Source organism: Camarhynchus parvulus, chromosome 7 (assembly GCF_901933205.1).
Source record: "Camarhynchus parvulus chromosome 7, STF_HiC, whole genome shotgun sequence".
In the NCBI taxonomy this organism is placed as follows: Eukaryota; Metazoa; Chordata; class Aves; order Passeriformes; family Thraupidae; genus Camarhynchus; species Camarhynchus parvulus.
The window spans coordinates 590,081-612,113 of record NC_044577.1 but is presented as its reverse complement, the minus strand read 5'-3'; the positions used below and the strand labels follow the sequence as shown (position 1 = coordinate 612,113).

The 22,033-nt window shown below is 47.7% G+C and overlaps 1 protein-coding gene and 1 pseudogene across 5 annotated transcripts in view; both read right to left on the bottom strand.

Annotated features, from left to right (window-relative positions):
* Positions 1-1,037: 1,037 nt before the first annotated feature.
* Positions 1,038-2,925, bottom strand: LOC115905534 (annotated as a pseudogene).
* The window catches only part of HDAC4 (histone deacetylase 4), a 179,413-nt gene continuing 158,709 nt past the window's right edge, over positions 1,330-22,033 (bottom strand). For all 5 annotated transcript variants that reach the window (XM_030951789.1, XM_030951792.1, XM_030951791.1 and 2 more), the window contains exons 21-27: positions 21,746-21,865; positions 19,738-19,835; positions 13,790-13,908; positions 12,086-12,219; positions 8,437-8,521; positions 7,236-7,377; positions 1,330-6,785 (exon numbers count right to left, since the gene is read on the bottom strand). In XM_030951789.1, the coding sequence (XP_030807649.1) occupies positions 6,746-6,785; positions 7,236-7,377; positions 8,437-8,521; positions 12,086-12,219; positions 13,790-13,908; positions 19,738-19,835; positions 21,746-21,865 (738 nt within the window). In that variant the 3' untranslated portion in view covers positions 1,330-6,745. The remainder of the gene's footprint in view (positions 6,786-7,235; positions 7,378-8,436; positions 8,522-12,085; positions 12,220-13,789; positions 13,909-19,737; positions 19,836-21,745; positions 21,866-22,033) is intronic.

The window sequence follows — 22,033 nt, the reverse complement described above, 5'->3', positions numbered from 1 at the left end:
CAGTGCCAGGCTGGGCACCCATCCCTCACACCCAGCCACGGGCACACACCAGAGGAGCCACGAGGGAAGCACCTCAAAACCCTGCTGGATCCCATCCACTGCAGCAAAATGTCGTTTCCTTTGGGATCTGCAGATTTCTGGCTGTAAAAATTCCTGAGACTGAAGCACAGAGTGCCACAGCACTGAGCTCAGCCCTGCCCTCGGGTTTCTGTCCCTGTGCCACGGTGAGCTCGGAGCACTGCAGGTGGGATGATCACCCAGGTGAGCTCGGAGCACTGCAGGTGGGATGATGCCTGGCACTGGGGCTGGGGTGGTGTCTGAAACAGCCCCCACCCCTCTAAGCAAGGGCTCTGCCTCAGCTGGGATTTCACTCCCAGGAATGAGCTGCTGCAGGTGCCCTCCCCAGACCGTGGTCCCAAAGCAATCACCACCCACACTCTGCACACAGATACAGGATCCAGGGAGCGCTCAGAGCCCCTGCCAGGGCCTCAAGGGGCTCCAGGAGAGCTGGAGAGGGACTGGGGACAAGGGATGGAGGGACAGGACACAGGGAATGGCTCCCACTGGATGGATGGGATATTGGGAATTAGGAATTGTTCCCTGGGAGGGTGGGCCGGCCCTGGCTGTGGCTGCCCCTGGATCCCTGGCAGTGCCCAAGGCCAGGCTGGATGGGGCTTGGAGCCACCTGGGACAGTGGAAGGTGTCCCTGGAATGTCAGGGGTGGGATGAGATGGGACCTCCCGGATCCTTCCCACCCAAACCACTCCACGATTCCATGAATGAGGCAGAAGCAGCAGGGGATGTTCCACTGCTGAGGGAATTGGGAGCGCCCCAAGTTCTCCCTGTGAGCTCTCCCCACCCCTCCCAGCAGGCGCCCTCGGGGAGCACCAAGCTGCTGCTGCTCCAGGCAGTCACTGCAAGGAGCCCAGCCCTGAAGCGTGGCCTTCCCCCCATGAGCACAGCACAATCCCAGTGACACACATGGAGCAGGTGGATTTTGGATGCTTCAGGGGGCTCCAGAGACAAGCAGGAAGCCAATCAGAGGGAACACACATATGAAAAAGGCTGGGAAAGGTGTAAAGCTGCAGCTGCTTCACCGGGAAACTCAATTGGTTTTTTGCAGCACTTGTCAACGTGCACCTGGGAGCCACAAGGAAACTGGGAAGCTCCAGAGCCATTCCATGAACACCCCAACGTAGACATGGGAATATTTTGCCCAAAAATCCTCTCTGGCACCAAGACCCCCTTCCATGACACATCAAGAACCCAGCAGATGAAACACCCCATCCCAGCAAAGGAAGGAAAGAAGATCAGCAGCAGAAACCCGGGTGGTACTATAATTAACTTTTTTCTTTTATTTACACCACAAGAATAACAAGTTGTCATAATGTGGTACAAAATACTGGACTCCTAATAAAGTTGAAATTGAAGTTGGTACTGTCAGAGAAAGACACCATTGGCCAGTAAAAAAAAAAAAAAAAAGAAAAAAAAAAAAACCAAACAAAAAAACCCCAAACAAAATAAAGAGAAAAGAGAAAAATAAAATAAAAATAAAGTAAAAACAAAGGAAGAAGAAAACGAGAATGAGAAAAATACTCCAACTCCACCAATTTAAAAGAAAGGACCGTCGGAAAGTCGAGCACAAAGAATGCTACCATCACTGAAAGGAGGGTCCGTACAGGGAGAGTGAAATTGTGTCTAAATTCCAGCGTAAACCGGTAGCTGCTACCAATGGTGACGTCATACTGAGCATGTATAGGTATAAAGTAGAATATAATATAGTTACAACTTTTTGATACTACATATCTGTAAATAAGCTCTCGGGTGAATAATGTTTCAACCCCTTCCCCCCCTCCCCACCCCCACTTTTATATATATATTATATATATAAGTTTGTCATCCTCATAAATTGGAAAATAGCGCCTCCACTATGGAGCACAGAAAAAGTGTTAATTTATTTTCTTTCAATAGGATACTTTTTTTTTCTTTTCATCATCAATATCAAAGACAAAGCGAAGATGAGCTGAGAACGAGCCCAACTTCATGACAATGAAGAAACACGTTTTGCCTTTTGCTGTAAAGTCTTGTTTTTAAACCACAGTGTTGCACAGTACACGACTGCTTAAAGTGAAACCGAGCAAAAAATACATCATGTAAAAGTAATTTCTTAAAAAAGTTAACGCAGCTGTGCTGAAGAGTTAACTCTTTAAAGTCCTCCTCATCCATCCGTCCGTCCGTCCGTCCGTCCGGCTCCTCGGAATGAACGACTCTGTGTGTGTTGACACAAGGGTTGCATCCAACCTCCCCACCCAGCCGAGAAATCAAAGCAAAAACACCAACCCAAAGGAAAATAACAATAACAATAACAATAATAATAATAATGACACAGGCAGTTTACTTGGTGTGTTCGGCGTAGTTTCCCTAAAAACACTGTTTCCACATAAATACAATAAACTCTATTATTGGTAAGTCACAAGTGCTAGATAAACGTCTTAGTTTTTTTTCTTTTCTTCTTAAAATGAGAAATGTTTAAGTAGTCCTTTTTGTTTTTTTTATTTATTTACTCTTTTTAACAATAAAAAGCACAATTTCTTCTTATTAAGTTCAGTAAGACTCCAAAAGAAAAAAAAAAAAGAATTCCCACTCTCCTTCCTTGGTGTGTAGCTGTGTGGGTGAGTGAGTGAGTGTGTGACAACAACATCCCAACCTTTAGTCTCCACAAATGCCACGAGAGCCAAAAAAAAAACCAAAACAAAACCAATATAAAACCAAAACAAAACAAAAACCAACCCAAAGAAACCCCAAACCACCTCTTTTTTTTTTTGTTGTTTTTGTTTTCTTTTTCTCGTTATCGTTTTCAAAGCTGCCAAGTTTGGCGTGCAAAATCTGTATACAATATAAAGACATGCCAACCTTACAGACCATGCAACCTCAAGGTGTAGGAAACTTAAAAAAATATATTCATATATATTTATATATATATTTATATATATCAATGCCCGTAAAAGAACATGGGCCCAAAAAAGTTTACAAAAGGAAGAATGGAATGAGTACATGACCGTGACTAATAAAAAAAAGGAATGTTTTGTATCGAAAGTAAAAAAAAAAAAAAAAAAACCAATCAAACAAAAAAAAAAAACAACCAACCAAAAAACCCCCAATGGTTACTTGTGTACTGCAAACTGGGCCTCACTTCACTGTAAAGAGGATTGAAAGATGTTCCTTTTCTTCCCAAGCAGGTACAAAGGATGCCCTGGGCAGCACGTGCGGGATGTGGGAGCACCCCGGGCTCCCAACCCCGCTGGCACGGCCGCCCCGTGGCAAAGTCATCTGAAATGAAGAAGCTTAATGGCTCAAAAAGGTGAAAAATCCCCCTGGAGAGCCTCAAAACGAGGGCTCCCTCCCTCCTCTCCGTGCCTGCACTGGCCCCGGAAAGCATCCCCGGGGAAGAGCATCCCCAGGGAAGGTCAGAGCCCAGGGAAGAGCGTTCCCAGGGAAAAGGGGGATGCTGCAAACAAATCCACATCGCCGGGAGCTTGGAGGAGACGAGCTCTGTCCTCTCGGGAAAAATCTTCCCGTCCCGGCAAAAAGCTGAGGGAAAGGATGGAAAGGAAGGAAGGGAGGGAGGAAGGAAGGAAGGTGGCACCCCAACAAGCTCCTCCGGATTTTCCAAAGGAACCGGCTCAGCAGAGTCAGCCGGTGGCTCCCGGGAGAGCAAAAAGGAAGGAAAAAGCTTTGCCACGACCGGGAGCAGAAATGTCAAAAACCTTCCGGGGAAGAGCTGACGAGACAAAGGGAGGTGTAAACACAGGCACTGCCCACGGCACAGGGAGCAAACCCCACGTCAGTCACCGGGTTCGGCAGCGGGATGGATTTGAGATCACAGCAGCAGCGTGGTCAGATGGACGAAAACCCCAAACCACAACATCCCCAGGTACGCGGTGCTCTCACACGGGGGGATTTTTAGGACATGCCGAGGACAGGCCTTGCCACTGGGGCTTTTTGGGGTTTTAGGACGTACTTGGGTTTGCACAACTCAAATACTGTAGTGTCTGGTTCTGAAACTGCACTAGAAATCGAGGAAGGAAACAAAAGCCTCCAGCGTGGGGTCACGCTCCCGATTCCTCCCGCCAGCGAGTCCTGAACGGAACGAAAGCGGCTGCTTCGAGAACTGGAAAGAAGAGAAGTTACTGGAAGCAACCCCACCAGTCACCAGGGGAACGAAGGATAAAAGAAGGAAGGGTGGTCAAGGAGAAGCTGTGCTGGGAAGAGGGATGTGCTGTCCTACACTGCTGGAGGAAGGCACGCGGGGAGCGCCGTCTCCGCGAGGACGCTCCGTGGCAGGGCTCGCGGCCTCTCCCACCCGGCGTTCCCGGGAGGCAGTGACCTCCTCGGGGTGGGGGGCAAACAACAACAACAAAAGCCTCCAAAACCCCTCCCAGCATCAGGAAGAGGAAGAGGGGAGAAAAAGAGGGAGAGAGGAGGTGGGGAGTTTGTGGGCATGTCCAGCGGAGAGAAAAGGCCGGCGGTCCCGGAGTATCCAAGGAGCCTTCCTGAGGGCAGGCAGCGCCAGGAGCCGCGGGCACGACAAAGGCATCGCCCGCTGAACACTACCAGGCAAGAAAATTCCTTATTTTCTTTACAGAGCTACTACAAGAGAGCTGAGGAAATATACAGTTGGCGGAATCAGTACAACAAAGGAGCCCATCGCCGTCCCTCATCCTCCTCCTCCTCCTCCTCCTCCTCCTCGGTAAAATGCGCCCTTTCCCAGAAAAAAACAAACTCTGTTGGTCTGCCCACAGTTCCTTACACCTGCAGAAAGCTGCTCACTGTACAAAAGAGTTGAGGAAAAGGAGAGAAAACAATACAGAAAATACAAAAAAAGAGAAAAAAAAATTAAAAAAAAAAAGAAAAAAGAAAAAAGGAAAATCCATGTATTATAAGCAAGAAAAGAGGAAGGAAGAAAGGTTTAGATGCTATTGCCGTTCAGAAAGGAAACCTGCCAAATGGAAAAGAAATGTCAGAGTCACACAAACAAGGCTTCCGGAGGGTTTCGGGAAATATCCATATAAAAATTAACAGCAAATTCAGCGTCTTTGCTATAAAAAACTTTTTTTTTCTCGTGTTTGTTAGAAAAGGATCATAACTAAAAACCTTAAATTAAAATACAAATGTTTAGGGTAGTTGCCCAGTGGCTAAAGTGTTGGCTTTCTGAAAAACTTCCCAACCTGTCGCCTGACAAGTCCTCGATTTCAACCTAGATCCTTTTCCAAAAGCACCTTTGACGTTCCAATTCCCAAATCTGTCCCTAGGGAGCTTCCAATGGCTACTGTTAGAGTATGCATTTATTACATAGATTTTTTTTTCTTTTTTCTATAAATGCATCATAAATATTTTTCTCAATAATTCATAGGAATCCGGTTTCTAAGCTTGGAATACATTTGGAATATACATTATACACATATATATATTTATACCTAACAATTTAAGCAATATCTCATGCTAGTTGCTTTTAATGAAAAGCATTCCAGTCTTAAAACCTGCATTTGTGTCTAATACATGCTTCAACAACCAAATTGGTAAGTTCAATTACTAGATAATGTAGAAGAGAGAGAAAACATTTGAAAATTGGTTGTTAAAAATGGTTGAATTTCAAAGACCCAACAGTATTTGCCACTTTTTTGGCAACTACCTTAATTTTTTTTTCTTTTTTCCTTTTCTCTGAAACAGCAATGAAAGAAAACAAAACAAATCCAAACTTGTCGACAGTTTTTGGAGACGCTCTGTTCAGCTGATGCCTGCTTCCCACCATCATGCCAGCACAAGCCAAAAAGTCTTCCTTCCTGATGGCAGTCCTTGGCTTTCCCAACCAGAGGAAAAATATTCAGGAACTGCTGTGTTCTTTTTTTTTTTTTTCCTTTTTTTTTGGTTTTTTTTTTTGTTGGTTTTTTTTCATGTGTGTTTTGTTTTTTTTTTTTAAATTAATTTTTACTTAAGGCATTGTTCCTCAAACTTCAGAAAATCCAGCTGCACCAGATCCATCAATTAAAAAAAAAGGCACAAACTCATCTTCAGATGGCTTTGGAGACAATAAAGCCGACTCCATCTGGGCTACCGTTCCCCCCCTTCTGCTTCCCTTTCCTTTAGGTGTCAGGTGAGTCCTCGTTCCCTGTCCCTCCCCGTTAAAAATCCACCATCATCTCCCAACGTTCCAGTTCCGACAAGAGCTGTCGTGACTCCCAGGCAGGCAAGAGCCATTTCCAAATATCCAAGAAATGAAAGTACACGATGGGTTGAGTGGTTCAAGCGGAGATTGCTCAGTTGTGGGTAATCAACTTTGTAAGCACCAGTTTTACATTAAGGTTTGTTTGATTTGTGTTGTTGAATCTTTGATTTCTTTATTATCCTCGCGTTTCGTTTTTTTTTGTTTTTTTTGTTTGGCAACTCTGCCAAAGACTTCCCGGGCATCGTTCCTCTCTCTGCTCGCGGTGAGGCCCAGAGGAACGTGAGTGCCCAACGTGTCAGTCCTTTGCTGCTCTTCACCAGCGGTTTTTATTCAGCAAAAAGAGACTCAAAGATGCGGAGAGATTTGTTTTTTGTGTCGCTTGCTTTGCTTTACACCTGGCTGTCCTTCCGTGTTCAGGAAATAACCGTGACAGGACGCAGGAGTAACAAGAGAAAGCTTCTTGGCAGAGCTTCAAGACGAAGACGAACAGACAGGAGAACTCCAGCTCGAAGGTGGCTGCTACAGGGGAGGCTCCTCTTCCATGGGTTCGTCCTCAGGTCTGAGGGATTGAGCAGCCAGGCAGGGTGGGACAGGGAGGGGAGAGAGAAAAGAGGGTTTGGCATGACATAGCTGGACAATTCGTGGTGCCAAGTCTCACTCCTTAGGTTCCCATCACCTTCCCACCCAGCCAGCTGGGATCACCTGAATTAAACTTGCTACCAAGAAAGGTTTTTGGACAATCTCACTTGGGCAACATTAAGATTTTCCCCAGCAAAATAAATTCCCTTGTGTGGTCCAAAGCCACGCCCGGAGCAGAAGGCTCAGGCGCAGGGTGCACGCACAGAGCTCATGGCTCTGCTGCTCTCCTGCAGCCTGGAAGGTTTTCTGGGAGCCCACGGAGGACAGGGGACGTGGGGAGCGCAGCAGCAGGGGCTGAAAGGGGAGGATTAACCTGCAAGGCTGCTCCTCCTGGCTGCACAGACTGGCAATGTGATGGGAAACCACTGACCTCTTCTCCGCCGGCTTCACACCCACCGACAGCGATGCCATGGCCGTCACCGTCTCCGCCTCCTCGTTCTCACACTTCTGGGCCTCCACCAGGGAATATCCCACCGTGGAGGCAAAACGCTGGAGGGAATGCCAGTACTTGCCTGGGGGAGAGGTGACAACAGGGCCATCAGGGCACCATTCCAGCTCTCCTGCTTTCCCAAGCCTGGCCACCGGGCCGGCTCGGAACTGCCCAGGAACGCTCATCTGATCCATATTCTCACTTTAAGAGCCTTAGGTGCTCAGAAAAGAATTCCTTTTTCCACTTCAAATACCTCAGAAACTTCTAGACCTAAGGACAAATGTGCCTGGAAATGTCTCTCCACCAAAAAATCCAGGAGAGGGAAGGATGCAGTCCAGGTCTGGATCCACCTGCTGACTGCCACGTACTTTCAGTGGGCAAATCCCTGAAGACTAAAAAGTCCAAAATGTATTTAGAACCATTAAAGTTGGAAAAGACCTCGAAGACCACCAAGTCCAAGCTGCAACCTCCAAAGTATTTTGTATGTTGGCAGTTCGACACCCTTGTGCATGGGGAAGAGCACTGGGAAGGCTCCAGAGGAAAGAATTGCCAAGAATTTCTCCAGGCAAGGTTCAGTGCAATGATTTTAAACTGCTTAGCTAAATAAACCTAAAATATCAACAACTGCCAGCAAAACTCATAGAATATCCTTGGAAGGGATCATCCCTTGGGAGAGATCATTGAGTCCAGCTCCTGGCCCTGCACAGGACATCCCAAGAATCCCAGCCTGTGCCTGAGAGCCTGCTTCACTTCCATGCCCATCTACTCCTAATTAAGGGGTGCCACAACCCCCAACAAGACTTGTGTTACTCAGAGATACTCAACTGCTTTCCAAGAAGTAAGAGCACCCTCTAATGGCAGGACAGTCTGTCCTTCACAGAGATTTTAGAGCTTTTAATTTTCGTTGGGTTAACAGCTAGACTGGATCCTCCTGAAGGTCTTTTCCTACCTAACCTGTGCTCTGATTCTGTAATTCCCGCTAAAGGCTAAAGCCCTGATGGGCTTTGTCAATGCACAAGCCCAGCTCAGGGTGCAGTGACCACCAGAAAAGTGGGGAGTGGGAGCATGGAGCTGGCAGAATGGTGGGGAAGCCCAAGGGGTGTCCCCAGGGACCCAGCTGGGTTGGTGGGGCTGCACTCACTGTGGATCTCGATGACTTTCTCCATGGAATGCACGGCGTTAGCGTTTGCTCTCTGCTGGAAAACCTTCTCTGGAAGAGGGTCAAGCTGGAGAGAGAGAGAGAGAGAGAGAAGAAACCAAAGGAATGTTACCATTGAATCCCAGAATGGTTCTGCTGGGAAGGGACATTAAAGCTCATGCCACTCCATGCCTGCCATGGGCAGGGATACCTTCCACTAGTCATTCTGCAGTGGGAACATGCCTGTGCCAGCCCAGGGAAAGGCCTGACAAGCACTGCTGGAGGAAAGTTTCAGGATTTATTTGATTTCCTTTAGAAATACTCAAGAAGGAGTACCTCTGCCCTCCCAGGTTCTCCACTAATGAATGAATTCATCCCAAACCTCCAAGGTGGGCTGTCCAAAACAAGGGATGTCCACTGCTGTTAACTGTGCTGAAAACAACCCAACCAGGGATGTTCCCCAGCAAAGAACAGCCAGAGTTCAACAGTTAAAAATATCTATGGCAAAGTTTAACTTCCATCAAAGCCAAGAAGCTGCAGCCACGACTGCTCTTATGAGCACATGGTAGCCATTCCATAGGTACTTCACAGGATGCTGCATTCCAGATTCAGTAATTATGGATTGCACTTTTTATTAATTCCCCACTCTAAAAATAGTTCTGCTCCAAACTGGTTTCTGTATGACATTAAGTGACGGCAAAGGCAATTCCTGGGTAAGTCTTTGAGCAAGAGCTTTCCAAGGCCTCTTGGTTGACACTGAGACAAAGCATGTTCTTGATTCCACAGCCCACTCCTCCTCCTGAAATAACACTCACAAACAGCCTCAGCCTGTGGAAAAGGGAGCAGAAAACCTCTGGGCATGAGGCACCTGGTTGTCACACCTTCTTGTTTGAAGGGTAGACGCTGGGGATGCCCACAATGGACTGAGCAGCTCTGCAGAGCAATGGGAGAGGAATGGTGGCTAACTGGTGTGGACTGCAATCAGCAGACCTCGAAATCATGGAATCATGGAATGCTGGGGGGTGGAGGGATCTTAAAACTCATCTCATCTCACCCCCTGCCATGGGCAGGTACATCTTCCACTATCCCAGGTTGGTCCAAGCCCCGTCCAGCCTGGCCTTGGGCAGTGCCAGGGATCCAGGGGCAGCCACAGCTTCTCTGGGCAGTGCCAGGGCCTGCCCACCCTGACAGGGAACAATTCCTAATGCCCAATATCCCATCCATCCCTGCCCTCTGGGTTAAAATGGATTAAAACCATTCCCCCTTTTCCTGTCCTATTAGACCCTTGTCTACAGCTCCTGTCCAGCTCTCTCTGAGCCACTTCAGGCACTGGAACACTTCCCCCTGGGAGCCTTCTCCAGGCTGAACAACCCAAACTCTCTCAGCCTGTATCAAAGTCTCTCTCTGATTTCCCACTCCTGATTTCCACAGCAGTGCAGGTCCATTCTCCAGCCCTGACCCCCTCCCCAGAGCAGCAGTCAGCAGCCCAGCCCCAGCTCTGGGTTCATTTCCTGGCAGCTTGGGAAGGAGCTGCTTCTCCTTGGGAAGGAGCTGCGGGAGTTTTGATCTCGGCCGGTGGACGCCGTGCTCAGGGGACTGGCACTGCTGCCCTCATTTCCCACCAGCCCCAGTGGAGCTCCAGCTTGGCTCCTGAGCCAGCCCAGCTCCCTGCAGCCCTGCCTGGCCACAGCTGCCTGTCCATGTGTGTGCAGCAGGCTGCTCCGACACGCTGTAGATCAAACCGCATCAAAGCGCCGCAGCACAGAGCTCCCCCCGACTGCCCTGCCTTCAAAAGGTTCCAGGAAAGACCTGGATAAAACCAGTGTTTCCTGCTTTCTGATGTGTGCCTAAGCCAGGGTATATTACCCTATCTGCACAGCCCACCTAGGACAAGTGAGAGCAGGTCTGTGTTTAAGTGTCCTTGTAGCCATGATTAAAATACTCAATGTTTTTTATCTTTATGGATCCATATTTCCTCTGCTCAATGAAATCACTCAGGCAGCTCCCAACACCCAAGGTATCCTGAGTGCTGAGCTCTCCCCACAGCCTCACATTCCCAAACACACCCGTGGCTTGGGTGAAGCACTTATTTACTGCTTGTGGTTGCAGTCAGCCTCCTGGGATCCTAGGAGCACACTGAGCAGGAGGAATGGCATCCTCCAGGTGTTATTCCCACTGCTTCCCTTTCAAAGTGCATCCTGCACCCAAAGGTGGCTGGAGCCAGAGGAATTGTCTGTAGAGACCACTTAAAACAGATGGATGCTACAATAAACACCTCACAGAATCCCAGGAAGGTCTGGCACACAAGGGACCTCAGACCTCATCCAGTCCCAAGCCCTGCTTAGGACAGGGACACCTTCCCCATCCCACGCTGCTCCAAACCTCATCCAACCTGGCCTTGGACACTTGCAGGGACCCAGAGGCAGCCACAGCTTCTCTATGAAACCTGTGCCAGTGCCCCACCACTGGAAGCCCCCTGTTTCCATGCTGGTGTGGCTGCTGCCTCCTGAGTTTTCAGCTGTCCCGAGGGCTGGGTGCAGGCTGGAGCCATGCCCTGTGCCCAGAGCCTTCTCAGAGCTGCCTGGCCCAGCACAAGGAGCAGGATGCTCCCTGGGATGCTGGATGATGGAAGGAGGTGCTTCTGATGAATCCCAGCTGGTTTATCTCCTGGCTGGAGGCTCCTCCAGCCTCCCACCTAACACTGAGTGCGGATACTCCAGGACAGAGCACTTCTCCAACAGGCTGGAGGTCAAACTGCTCCACACCTCCATGCAGATCCAAGCTCCCTCTCCATCTTCCCAGACATCTGATGGTCACTGAACTACAACCCTCCCCAGAAATCAGCTCCCACTGGAGACAGACCCACTGCTCAGCTCCGCTGGTGCTGCACCTCAGCCCAAAGTATCTGCACTCAAAATGCCTCCAACATGGTTTCAAGCTGCACCAGAGGAGGTTTAGGTTGGATATTAGAGAAAATCCCTTCACTGGAAGTGTGCTCAGGCATTCAGTCAGGCTGCCCAGGGCAGTGGTGGAGTCAACATCCCTGCAAGGATTTCAAAGATGTGCAGATGTAGTGTTCCTTCTTTCATCCCACTGACACTAAAAGTGGGGGGGAAAAGCAGAAAAGATGGAGTATCTAAAATTTTCTCTGTAGCGAAATACCCACAGCTCTTCAGAAACAGTATTTCTCTGTCTGGCTCTTATCTTGCAATCACCCCCCTAACCTTTCTGGCCAATTTTTCTGACACAGCCAAGACTCTTCCTGCACAGCAACGTGCAGAAAATAGAAAATGTAACTCCTAGGAAAAAATCCAGCTGCAAATCGTGTCAAGCAAGCTGCCCCATGTAGCAGGCACAGTCTGTAGGACTAGAGAGGGCAGCAAAGAGAAGGGAAGACTTGCACACTGAATTCAGAAATTAATTAAAAGAGTTGTTTTTCAAAGAGCACAAAGCAAATTATTTGGAGCAAGAACAAACCCAAAACCCATTCTTAGCTGTTTCACTCATTGCACGGACTACAAAGCACAGGTGGTTTTTAAGCACAAAACAAACACCGAGTGTCAGGAGGACACCAAACAACGACAGGAACTTGGCAGCCAGGAGGATGAGACGCCCAAACCCGAGGGGGGAGTGGGTTTGGGGGTGCCTGTACCTCGTTTCCCAGCAGGGCAGACACGCAGGCCTCCGAGGCGTCGCAGATGGCCGTGAGGTCGTGGCCGCCCTCGAGGGCCAGCACCACGCGGCCCCCAGCCAGCCCCATCAGCTGCTTCGTCAGGTACCCGAAGCCTGCAAGGAGGGAACAGAGGAAATGCAGCACAAGGGCAAAGGTGGCGGCTGGAATGGGGCTCCTGGCGGAGGATCAAAGAATTAGGGAGAGGAATTACATCATATTAAAAACCCAGCGGGGATTCGCAAAGGCTCAGCGCGTAACGCGAGCCAGGTTGGGCTTCGACGCGCGGCTCCAGCTGCGGCTTCCCGGGATGGATCCCTGTGTTCCCCAGCAGCACCACCCCGGCTGAGAGCATCACCATCCTCCCCCTGCCACCCCTGAGCACCCCAAATTAAAGCCAGCAGCCAACATTGCCTTTGGGAGCAGAGGAAGGGGTGGATTTCTGCTGGATGCTGCTTTGGGGGAGGGAGGAGGAAGGGGAACGGGCCCGGTTTGGGTCGGGATAGCAGCAGTGCAGTGCCCCAGAGAGATTTAGGTTTGACATCTCGTTCTCAGCAGACAGCTCTTCCCGTCCATAATATGCTATAAAAATTCCAGGGGCACCCGGCACTTTGATCAGATGACACACAATACATTTCTGCCCCCTTTAAACAAAACAGAACCAAGCGGTGAGGATTTAAAAAACGTGTCCTCAAAGCAACCTTCCCCGTCCAGGAGGAAAAAAAAGAAAAAAATCAAAATCAAAAAGCCAAACAAAGGAGAAGCCAGGGAATTTCTACCCTCCATCCCCACTGCCTGCTTTCTGCTTTGGAGCGAACCCCTTCGCAAATTAACAAATTAACAAGCAGAGAAAACCATCCACTGCCGAGCCCACAATTGGTTTTGTGAGAGGAGCACAGCATGGCAAATTCAACCAGCAGGTAAACAAGACCTTTCCTTTCCAAAGTGTTTCTGGATATCTCAAGGAACTTGCCTCTTGTAAACCTATTTCACTTTATTCTTATATAAAGTTTACAGGTTCAGCTCCCTTACGAGGTTTTAAAGTTCACTGTAGAGAACAACTTTCCTGGCTGGAACAAACTCTTAAAAAATAATAGTAAAAGCCTTTTTGCAAGAAAAACTGTCCTCTGGATAAATTTGAAGGAAACAGTGCCAGGTAAACTCCACATAACCTGGGGTGGGGGGGGAATTTCAGTGCATCTCCCAAAAACATCCCAGACCCGAAGCAAAAAGGAGCGTTTGTGGGTGTCTGTAATTAATTCAAAGGTGGAGAGCAAAAACATTCAGCTCAAAATTTTAATAAGGTGTCCTGGAGGAAGAAATGGATTTCTTGGTAGCAATGAGAGTGTTTACAGCTGGTATGGCCTTTTTCTGCAATTTTATATTAATGCCAGCATAAGTCTCTAATTCAGGAGAGATGTGACTACAAATAAATTACACAATATTACATATTGAATATTTCAAAGTTGAAATATGCAATGTTTAAAAAAAAAACCCCAAAATTAAGGCTTCAGCCAGGCTAAACTATGCATTATAAAAAAAAAATAAATGCCATGAAAATTCAAAGAAGAAAGATGGAAGTTTTGCCTTTGAAATGAAAGATCTGAAATAGACCCCACAAAGTAAAACCTGGGAACACTGTGCTTCAATCCCCAGGACAGCAGCAGAAGTAAAGGCCCCACTTACATTTTGCTGACAGGTTATATCCTCCCAGGGGTGTGGGGTGCCCTTCCACAGCATCGAAACCAGAGGAGACCAGCACAACATCTGGGGCAAACTCGTTGGCAATGGGCATCACTACTGTCCTGCAACACAGAAAATCCACAGCACACACGTCAGGGGAAATCCTCAGCAAGGCTGGGGTGCTTCAACCCTCTCACCAAACCCTGACTCCATGGCAGCAAAGTCCACCCAGTTCCCTACAGGGTGAGAGCCTGGCTGGAAGAACTCCTTGCACTCCCTGGGATTTCCTGCACTTGGTGTTTTGAGCAGGGAAATGAGCTGTCACCCCTTGTGGTTCCCATTTGGGATCACATCCTGATTTACATACAGGGGAATAAGGGGAAAATAAGAGGGCATCTGGCACAGGCTGGGAAACCTCACCCCAAGGCATTATCTCCAAGTCCTCCCTCAAAACATCTCCTCTAGGCTTTGCCAAGTGATTCCTTCCTGCCTTGCTGCACTTCTCATTTCCCACAATGAAAAGTTGGAGTGTCCCATGGGGCAGAACAGCTTTAAAATGCAAATATCCCACCCAAATCCACCTCTCCCACTGCCAGCTCCCCATCCTCTGATGTTTTGTTCACTAAAAAATGGATGGAATTGTTCAGCAACCCCATCCTAGTGATTGTTGAAGTTGTATTTAAATGAAACAAGGGGTTTGTTCCTGTGGTCCAAAAGATGTTTTTTCCCCTCTGGTTCCTCTCTCTCCAAACTCCACAATTTCTCCTCAAAACCAACAGGAGGTTGCAAACATCCCATCCCCATATCAAGACACACTTCCCAAATTGTGTTTTTTTCCATTGTAACTGCACGTACTGAATTCTGGATGTGTCCCTAGGGCAACCTGACCTGTAATTTTCCCATTTTCCCATCCTAGGAACAGCCACCAGCCAGGATAACTTTCTGGAGCAGGAACTGAGGTTATTTTACCCACATCCCAAAGCACAGACCTGTAAATCTTGGCACACACAAGAACCTCACACTTTATTGAGTCGAGTCTTTATGTGATGCTCTAAAAACAGAGCCCAGGGGGGCTGTTCCACGCTGAGATGGCTCAAGTGCTATCAGAAGTCTCATAAAAGCTCCCAGTTTTTGCCACAAGGATATTAAACAGGCAGGAGACATCTGCCAGAGTCAGCAGTCTGTGACATCCAGCTGAGCTCGTGCCCCTCTGCAGAATGGGGCATCAGCCTCTGCCAGGCACTGAGCAAACCCACCCCCAAGTCTCCACTGCCACCACAGAGCAGGAACAGGCACCCAGACACCAGAAAAACCTCCCCACACACCTCCCAGCTTTATTTTTTCCCCAGTTATTTGTCACAGCAACCCCAGATGCTCCTGCAGTGTCGCTGATCTGCGTGCGCAGGCACAGAGGCCTCTGTGAGAACAAAGGGATTTCATTTTCCCTTAATACACACAAAATCCCAACAAGGAATTGGAATTTTCTCCTCTGACAACCCTTCAGTGATTGCCCCTCTTTATTTTGTCCTTGGGTGATGATTCCATGAGGAAGACAAGAGCACAGCTCTGGCTGGTGACTTTACAGTTTGGTGGAACTCACAGAAACTTTTAGGAGAAACCACCCACCTCCCTCACCAAGGCCTGAAGCAGCAATTCCAGAGCAAGTGCAGCAGCCAAGGGTTTATTTTCCCTGAGCTTTTTCATTCCTAACCCAAGGAAAACCACTCAAAGAACCAGATTTATTTCCCAGTGCTGCCAAGCCTAGAGGCACAGAGGGATGGGGCACCTGGAGGTGGCTGTGGGTGACAGTGGCACAGTGACTCCCCCAGCACAGCCCCCAGGGCTCACCCTGAGCCCTGCCAGGGGCAGTTTTGGGAGAGAAAAAGCCTTTCTCCTAATTCCAGTGTGACACCCCAAAGCCACATCAAACTCTGTCTGATGCTCTCCATGGATGTAAAACTTGATCCAGGAGGGTCAAAGCCAGACCTCCCTCATTTTTTGTTTTCAATTGTAAGGAAAAAATGACAAAAATCCGGAGAGTTTCCCAGATTCCATCTGTGGACAACGTTTTGGACACATCTCTTTCAGCTTTGTGCTTTTGAATTTTCCCTTGTCCACAGATAAAACCAGCCCCCTCACTCAGATGCACCCCAGTAAAGCCAAACCCTCCAGGGGAAACAAGGATTAAACTGGAAACAACCCCGTGGCTTTGCCCTGCTGATGAGACTCTAAAAAAGCCAGAAATTTGAATTATTACCTAGGAGATAAGCAGTTCTGCCTGGAATTGGGTCTTTTAAGGAATGGCTGTGGTGGCTGTAAAGTTATTCACTGAGGAATGACTATTCCTAACACTGAATATTCATTCAATCCACGTAGAATTTTTTAAAAAACAAGGAAACTGAAATTTCCCTAATTTCAGAAGCTTGTTTTGCTTGCTTAAAATAAATGAAATCCTTTTATTTGCCTGGTTACAGCTGAGCTGAACAGCTCTACATGAGAGCAAACTGATGGCTGCTACCAGCAAAGCCTCCCCATTGTGTTCTGCAATTGCTTGGGAGAGGGAAAAAAAAAAAAAAAGCAATTTTAGATCTAGTTTCCAGAAGGCTGAATGAACAATTTTTAGCCTGGCATTAGCCAATTCCCCAATTAAATGCCTAATAAATTATAGCTAAATGAAACAATCCTACAGAGGATTATTTTGGGCTTTAAATGCTCAATTGCAGCAAGTAAATTGGTGAAACTTAGAAGGCTGAACACTTTTTTAGAGACTTTTCCCCATTCTTGGCCACATATTTTTATATGTGCTATGTATAAATTTATATATGTTAAGTGTATGTATTTATATTATGCATATATTTATATATCTATTGATATATTTTAGATTTCATATATACCATGTGTACATTTCTATATATGGTTTTATACACGTAACATATTTTATATATATATAAAATAAAAATTATCCACTGCTCCTCAGGCTAACCAGCTTCCTGAAAGTTCCAGTCTTCGCTTCTCCATGGTCATTTACTGTGTCCAAAGGGATTAGGAATTTGGGGATGAAATTGGTGTGGGGAGAGCATGAAATTGAAAATACAGCAAGCACCGTTCCAGGCAGAACAGCAGCATCTCTTCCCCCTCATCCTCTTCCTCGCTCCTCAAATGGTTTATGGATGGAGGGAAAAACCCAAATGCCCCTCAAATTGGTTTCTGAACTTGTTGAATGCTTTTTGAAGGCAGCAGGAGGAGGGGGAAGCGCAGTCCTGGCTTTTTCCTTCTGGCTGAGGTGTTTTAAATAAAGTCAAATGTGGAATCGAGCTGGACGTGGAATTATGGCTGGAATTATTATGGTGGAATTCCTGGGCCAGGGGAAGGAATTCTCAGACACAGCACAACTGCTGGCATCATCAGGACAACTTCCTTGCAGTAAATTCAGAGGAAAACTGCAGATAACACATTTTTAATTTCACTAATTGCTGTTTCTGTGTTATAAGGAACCAGCTGAACCCTTCCCATTTTTCCTGCAGGTCTCTTAGCTGGGTTTGCACCTGGATCAGGAGGATTGAGAGAGGCCAACAGGATTTCAGCTGATGTAAAATGTAATGAAACAACAAATCCTGGCCCAAAAAAACCCCCTGAATTTTACAACTTGTTTGTTTCTGTAACTACAGAACAACAGCGGAGGCACCGGGAACGTTCTGGGAGTTCAGGACTTTGGGAAGGACGTGCCCTGCATTGTTCCCTGCATTGTTCCCTGCATTGTTCCCTGCATTCAACTGCCCCCATTTCTGCCTGATCTCTGCAATCTGGGACTGCCCACACGCTCAGGGGGGAGCTCAGACACGGGATGTGGAGCTGACTCTGACACAGCCACAGCTGCCACAGGGTGCAGGAGGCTCCAGGCTCCCAAAAAACTCCCCAGGTCCCTTCTGAGCACCCCAACCTGGAGCTGGGGCAGGCAGTGATTCCAGCCCCAGGTTAGGAAGGCAACAAGTGATAAAGTGCAGGTAAAAACTAATTTTTAACTATTTTTCTCACTTCTGATATGTCTTGAAGGCATTAAGGACCATCCAGAGGTCAGGAGAGTTGGGCACATCAAAATGAATAATTTAATAATAATTGGAGAGAGAATGAAAATCACTGATCTGAGTTCCCATCTTTTTCTTGCATGAAGCAAACCCACTCTGAAACAGGTTTTCAGTTTGGGGATGAGCGGTTTCACTGGGATTTATTTATTCCCTAATTTCTCTCTTTCAGAAGGACAATTATCTCAGTTATTTTCATTTCTCAAACTCACACACACTGGCTTTTCCAGAAACACAACAACAAAAAATGAGGAGCACGTTGCTTATTTAAATCTTCTCCTTTTACACAGAAAAAGGACTTTTTTTTCCCCCTAGAAACAGACAGGCATGTGAAGAGTTAAGGCTTGAAAAAAAAAAAAAAGAAAAAAAAGAAAAAAGAAAAAGTCTATCAGTATCTTTGCCTAGCTCAAAGGATTTCCACTGATTCCTCTCCAGACTTCAAAGCCTCACAGTTTGGCATTCGGACTGGTTTGAATTAAAGCTCAGTTCTCCACTGTGAGTTTCCAAGTTCATGGTGAAAATGCCTCCTGCTTCTGGAGTTCATTATGGCCAATTTTCTTATCTTTTCTTCATCTTCGGTTTGATCCCCAGCAAATGCAACGTGGCATTCGACGGGGTGGAATAACAAGGTGCTGCCTTGAAGGCATGTATTGTCTCAAGGGGCTAAAGCAAGAAAAGAAGGGGGAAAAAATAGGATATATGACCCATTCCCTTCACTTTCCAACTCTCAGGGGACAATAAATTGCAAACTTCAAAGCGTTATTTTACATTAAAATCAATAGAAAGATTTGGGGGGTGGGGGTGGGGGGGAAAAATGTTTTTCAAAGGAGCTGGTTAAGATTTAAAAAGGTCACTTGATAATGTACTATCATGGCCAAACTTGGCACAGGATGAAAAAAATGCTTCTCATTTAACTTGTGGTTAAACTGAAGGTGTGCAGGCTCTGAGAGGAGCATCCCTCAGCTGCACCAAAACTCCCCAAAATCAGGGCTGTGACCCACTCCAAATGCTGCTCCCTAAAAAGCTGCAGTGTCCAGGCAAGCAGACCCCAAGAGTGGCTGGCAAAGGCCTCACTGTGCAGCCCTGAGCCTTTGCCAGGAGCCTGGACACTCGATTAATATTTAATGTTCCCAGCTCCAGGTGCTCTGGCTAACCAAGAGATCCATCCTGGGCACTGCTGGGACAGCCAGGCTTCCACTCTGGAGCAATGTTCTGCCTTCCTGAGCCAGGAGTGACACAAATGGCAAGGATTTGGTGTCATTTGAAATTGTGGGTGTTCCCTGAGGGCCTCATGATGGCAGAATGAAGAGGGGGGAAAAGGTGCTTTTTGCTCAGCCTAAGGGGATATAACAGGGAAGAGCAGAAAAGAATGCTCCCAGATTTAATGCTGTTCCACAAAGGTGATATCCCAGAAATTCACACCCTGTCTTCTGGCAAGTGTGTCTCTGCATGAATTTAGGCCACCAGAGGTGTGAGGACAGAAAAGCTTCACATTGTTAAAGGAGAGGCCAGGTGGAGCCATGGCACAGGGGAGCCAGGGGGTGGGACAGGACAGTGTCCAAGAAAAATCATGGAATGGTTTGGGTGGGAAGGAGGCTTAAAGCTCATCCAGTGCCACACCTGCCATGGGCAGGGACACCTTCCACTGTCCCAGGTGCTCCAAGCCCTGTCCAACCTGGCCTGGGACACTGCCAGGGATGCAGGGGCAGCCACAGCTTCTCTGGGCATCCTGTGCCAGGGTCTCTCTGGGATGAATAATATCAAAATTTTAAAGCTTATCAAAAGCAAAATCAGGGAGGGTGGCACAAAGAGAAAGAAACCCAGCTGAGTTGAAAAACCCATTTGTGAGAGGGAAAAACTCAGTAGTACCTGAAGGCAGTTAAATATTCCGTGTCTCCCATGGGCGGATCCAGGCCACCAGTAAATGCCATGTTAACATTGAAACCAACTCCAGCTCCTGTGCCAACCTGCAAAAGGGAAATGGGACTCTCAGTTAGCAAATTCTGGCAGCACTTCTTTGCTCTTTTGATCTTCTCCCAGTCGAATTTGGATCTGGATCCAGTAGTGAGGTCCATTAGTCCCTGGTCCCTGGAACAAGAGGGAAAATGAAGCTCCTCCACGCTCAGATCTTCATGGTGTTTGACTGCTGCTCACCCAAAAAAACCCCAACACCAACTGCACCCTCTTGATTTCTCTGCAGCAGAGTGTGCTGCATGTAGTACCTTTCCATAATTCATTTCAAGCCTGATTCAGGAGCATATTTTATATTTCACTACAGTTGCAAGTGGGGGAAAAAGTGTATTTTAATCAGAGTGAGCTCCCCCTCTGCTGGAGAAAAACAGGATTCACAGAGAAGGGATTTTGGCTGCTTGAGGGACACGTGGGTGGGAGATGTAAATACATCCCTCTCCTTGCTTGTACTGCAAATGTCCCCATCTGCCCTGCCTGCAACTACCTGAGAGAGGGGAAAACTGAAAAATAAACCAGGCTTTTCCAGCCTTTTTTTTTTTTGCCAAGAAGGTCTTTGCATATGAAAAAAAAAATAAATTAAAAAGTGAAAATCAATGTGTTGCACAGCTGGATAAAACTGCATGGCTTTTATTGCACATTATTCCTCATACTGGTGCAAATATTTTTGCTAGAAAAACACAGGGGTGGGTGTTCATCTACCCACGGTGGGTTATTTATCCATCACTGACTTAAATCAAACTTGTTTTGTATCCTTTCTTGTATTTGGTCTAAAATGACACATGTAAAAATGACTCCTTTTGTAAAGCAGATTGCTAAAAAGCAGGAATTAAGCCTGATACAAAGGGCTGCTGTTCATTCACCACAACAGTCAGCAGCATCACGTCACATTTAAATTTCTTTGGAGGTTGAGATGGAAACATTGAGGTTTTCTCAAGCAAAAAAATGTAAAATTGACAGGGGGAGAAGTTTTCAGGTGTCACCTGGAGCGCTATAAGTATTCAAAAAAATTTCCCTTTGCTAAATCCCTCTGAAGGACCATATTTCCTGCCAGCCCAGAGGGAAAGGAAGGATGGATCCATCCAGAGCTCAGCTCTCAGCTCCACTGGCCCAGCCCTCCTGCTGCAGGCTCTGAGGACACCACCAGGAAAGGGGGATTTGCTCCAGCAGCATCGTGGCTGGCCCCTAAATCCCACAAATTTGGGGTGGAGGTGCAGACTTGGTGGTGGTGAGCAATGCCTGGGTAGGGCCAGGAGAAAGAAGGGGAGGTGGAGAAAGAAGGGGAGATGAAGAAGGGGAGATGGAGAAGGGGAGATGAAGAAGGGGAGGTGGAGAAGGAGAGGTGGAGAAGGGGAGATGGAGAAGGGGAGATGGAGAAGGAGAGGTGGAGAAGGGGAGATGGAGAAGGGGAGATGGAGAAGGGGAGATGGAGAAGGAGAGGTGGAGAAGGAGAGGTGGAGAAGGGGAGATGGAGAAGGGGAGATGGAGAATGGGAGATGGAGAAGGGGAGGTGGAGAAAGAAGGGGAGATAGATGGAGTAGGGGAGGTGGACAGGCTCCATGGCTGTGCCAGGAAAACCGACTGTGGGCGGTGCAGCCATGGACAATCTTTTCCTTCAGCATCTGACAAACAACTTCTGCTGAGGAAGGAGAAATGCTGCACAGGACAGGGGGTGCTGGGACAGCTGGCAGGGGGCTCCTGTGGAGCAGGCTGTCCCCCAAGGGCTGGAGAGCTCAATTGCAGTGACTCCTTTGCTGCCGTCCCGCCAGCTCCAGCCAGGACACCGGGCCCGTGGCTGCTGGATCACAGGGACCTGGCGTGTCCCTGGATGGGAACACAAAACCCTGAGGAGCTCTGGAGGTGGCAGGAGCTCCTGTGAGTGCCAGGGCTCTGGCATCCATGTGCTCACCTCATCTGGAGCGCCGCTGCCTGGGAAGAAGTTGCCGTCGTCGTAGCGATGGAGTGAGATATAGAGGACGTTGGGGTCGTTGTAGAAGGCCTGCTGAGTACCATTCCCATGGTGGACATCCTGCAGGGACAGGGAGGTTAGTCCCTCACTAAAAACATGGTTAAAGGCATCACTTTGGGATTTGGAGGGGTTTTCCTTGCTGTTGAGCTTTGTTTTGTCCAACCTGGCTGAAGCAGTTTTTGAGGAATGAGAATAACCTGTTTGGCACACCTGGTTTGAGATTACTCT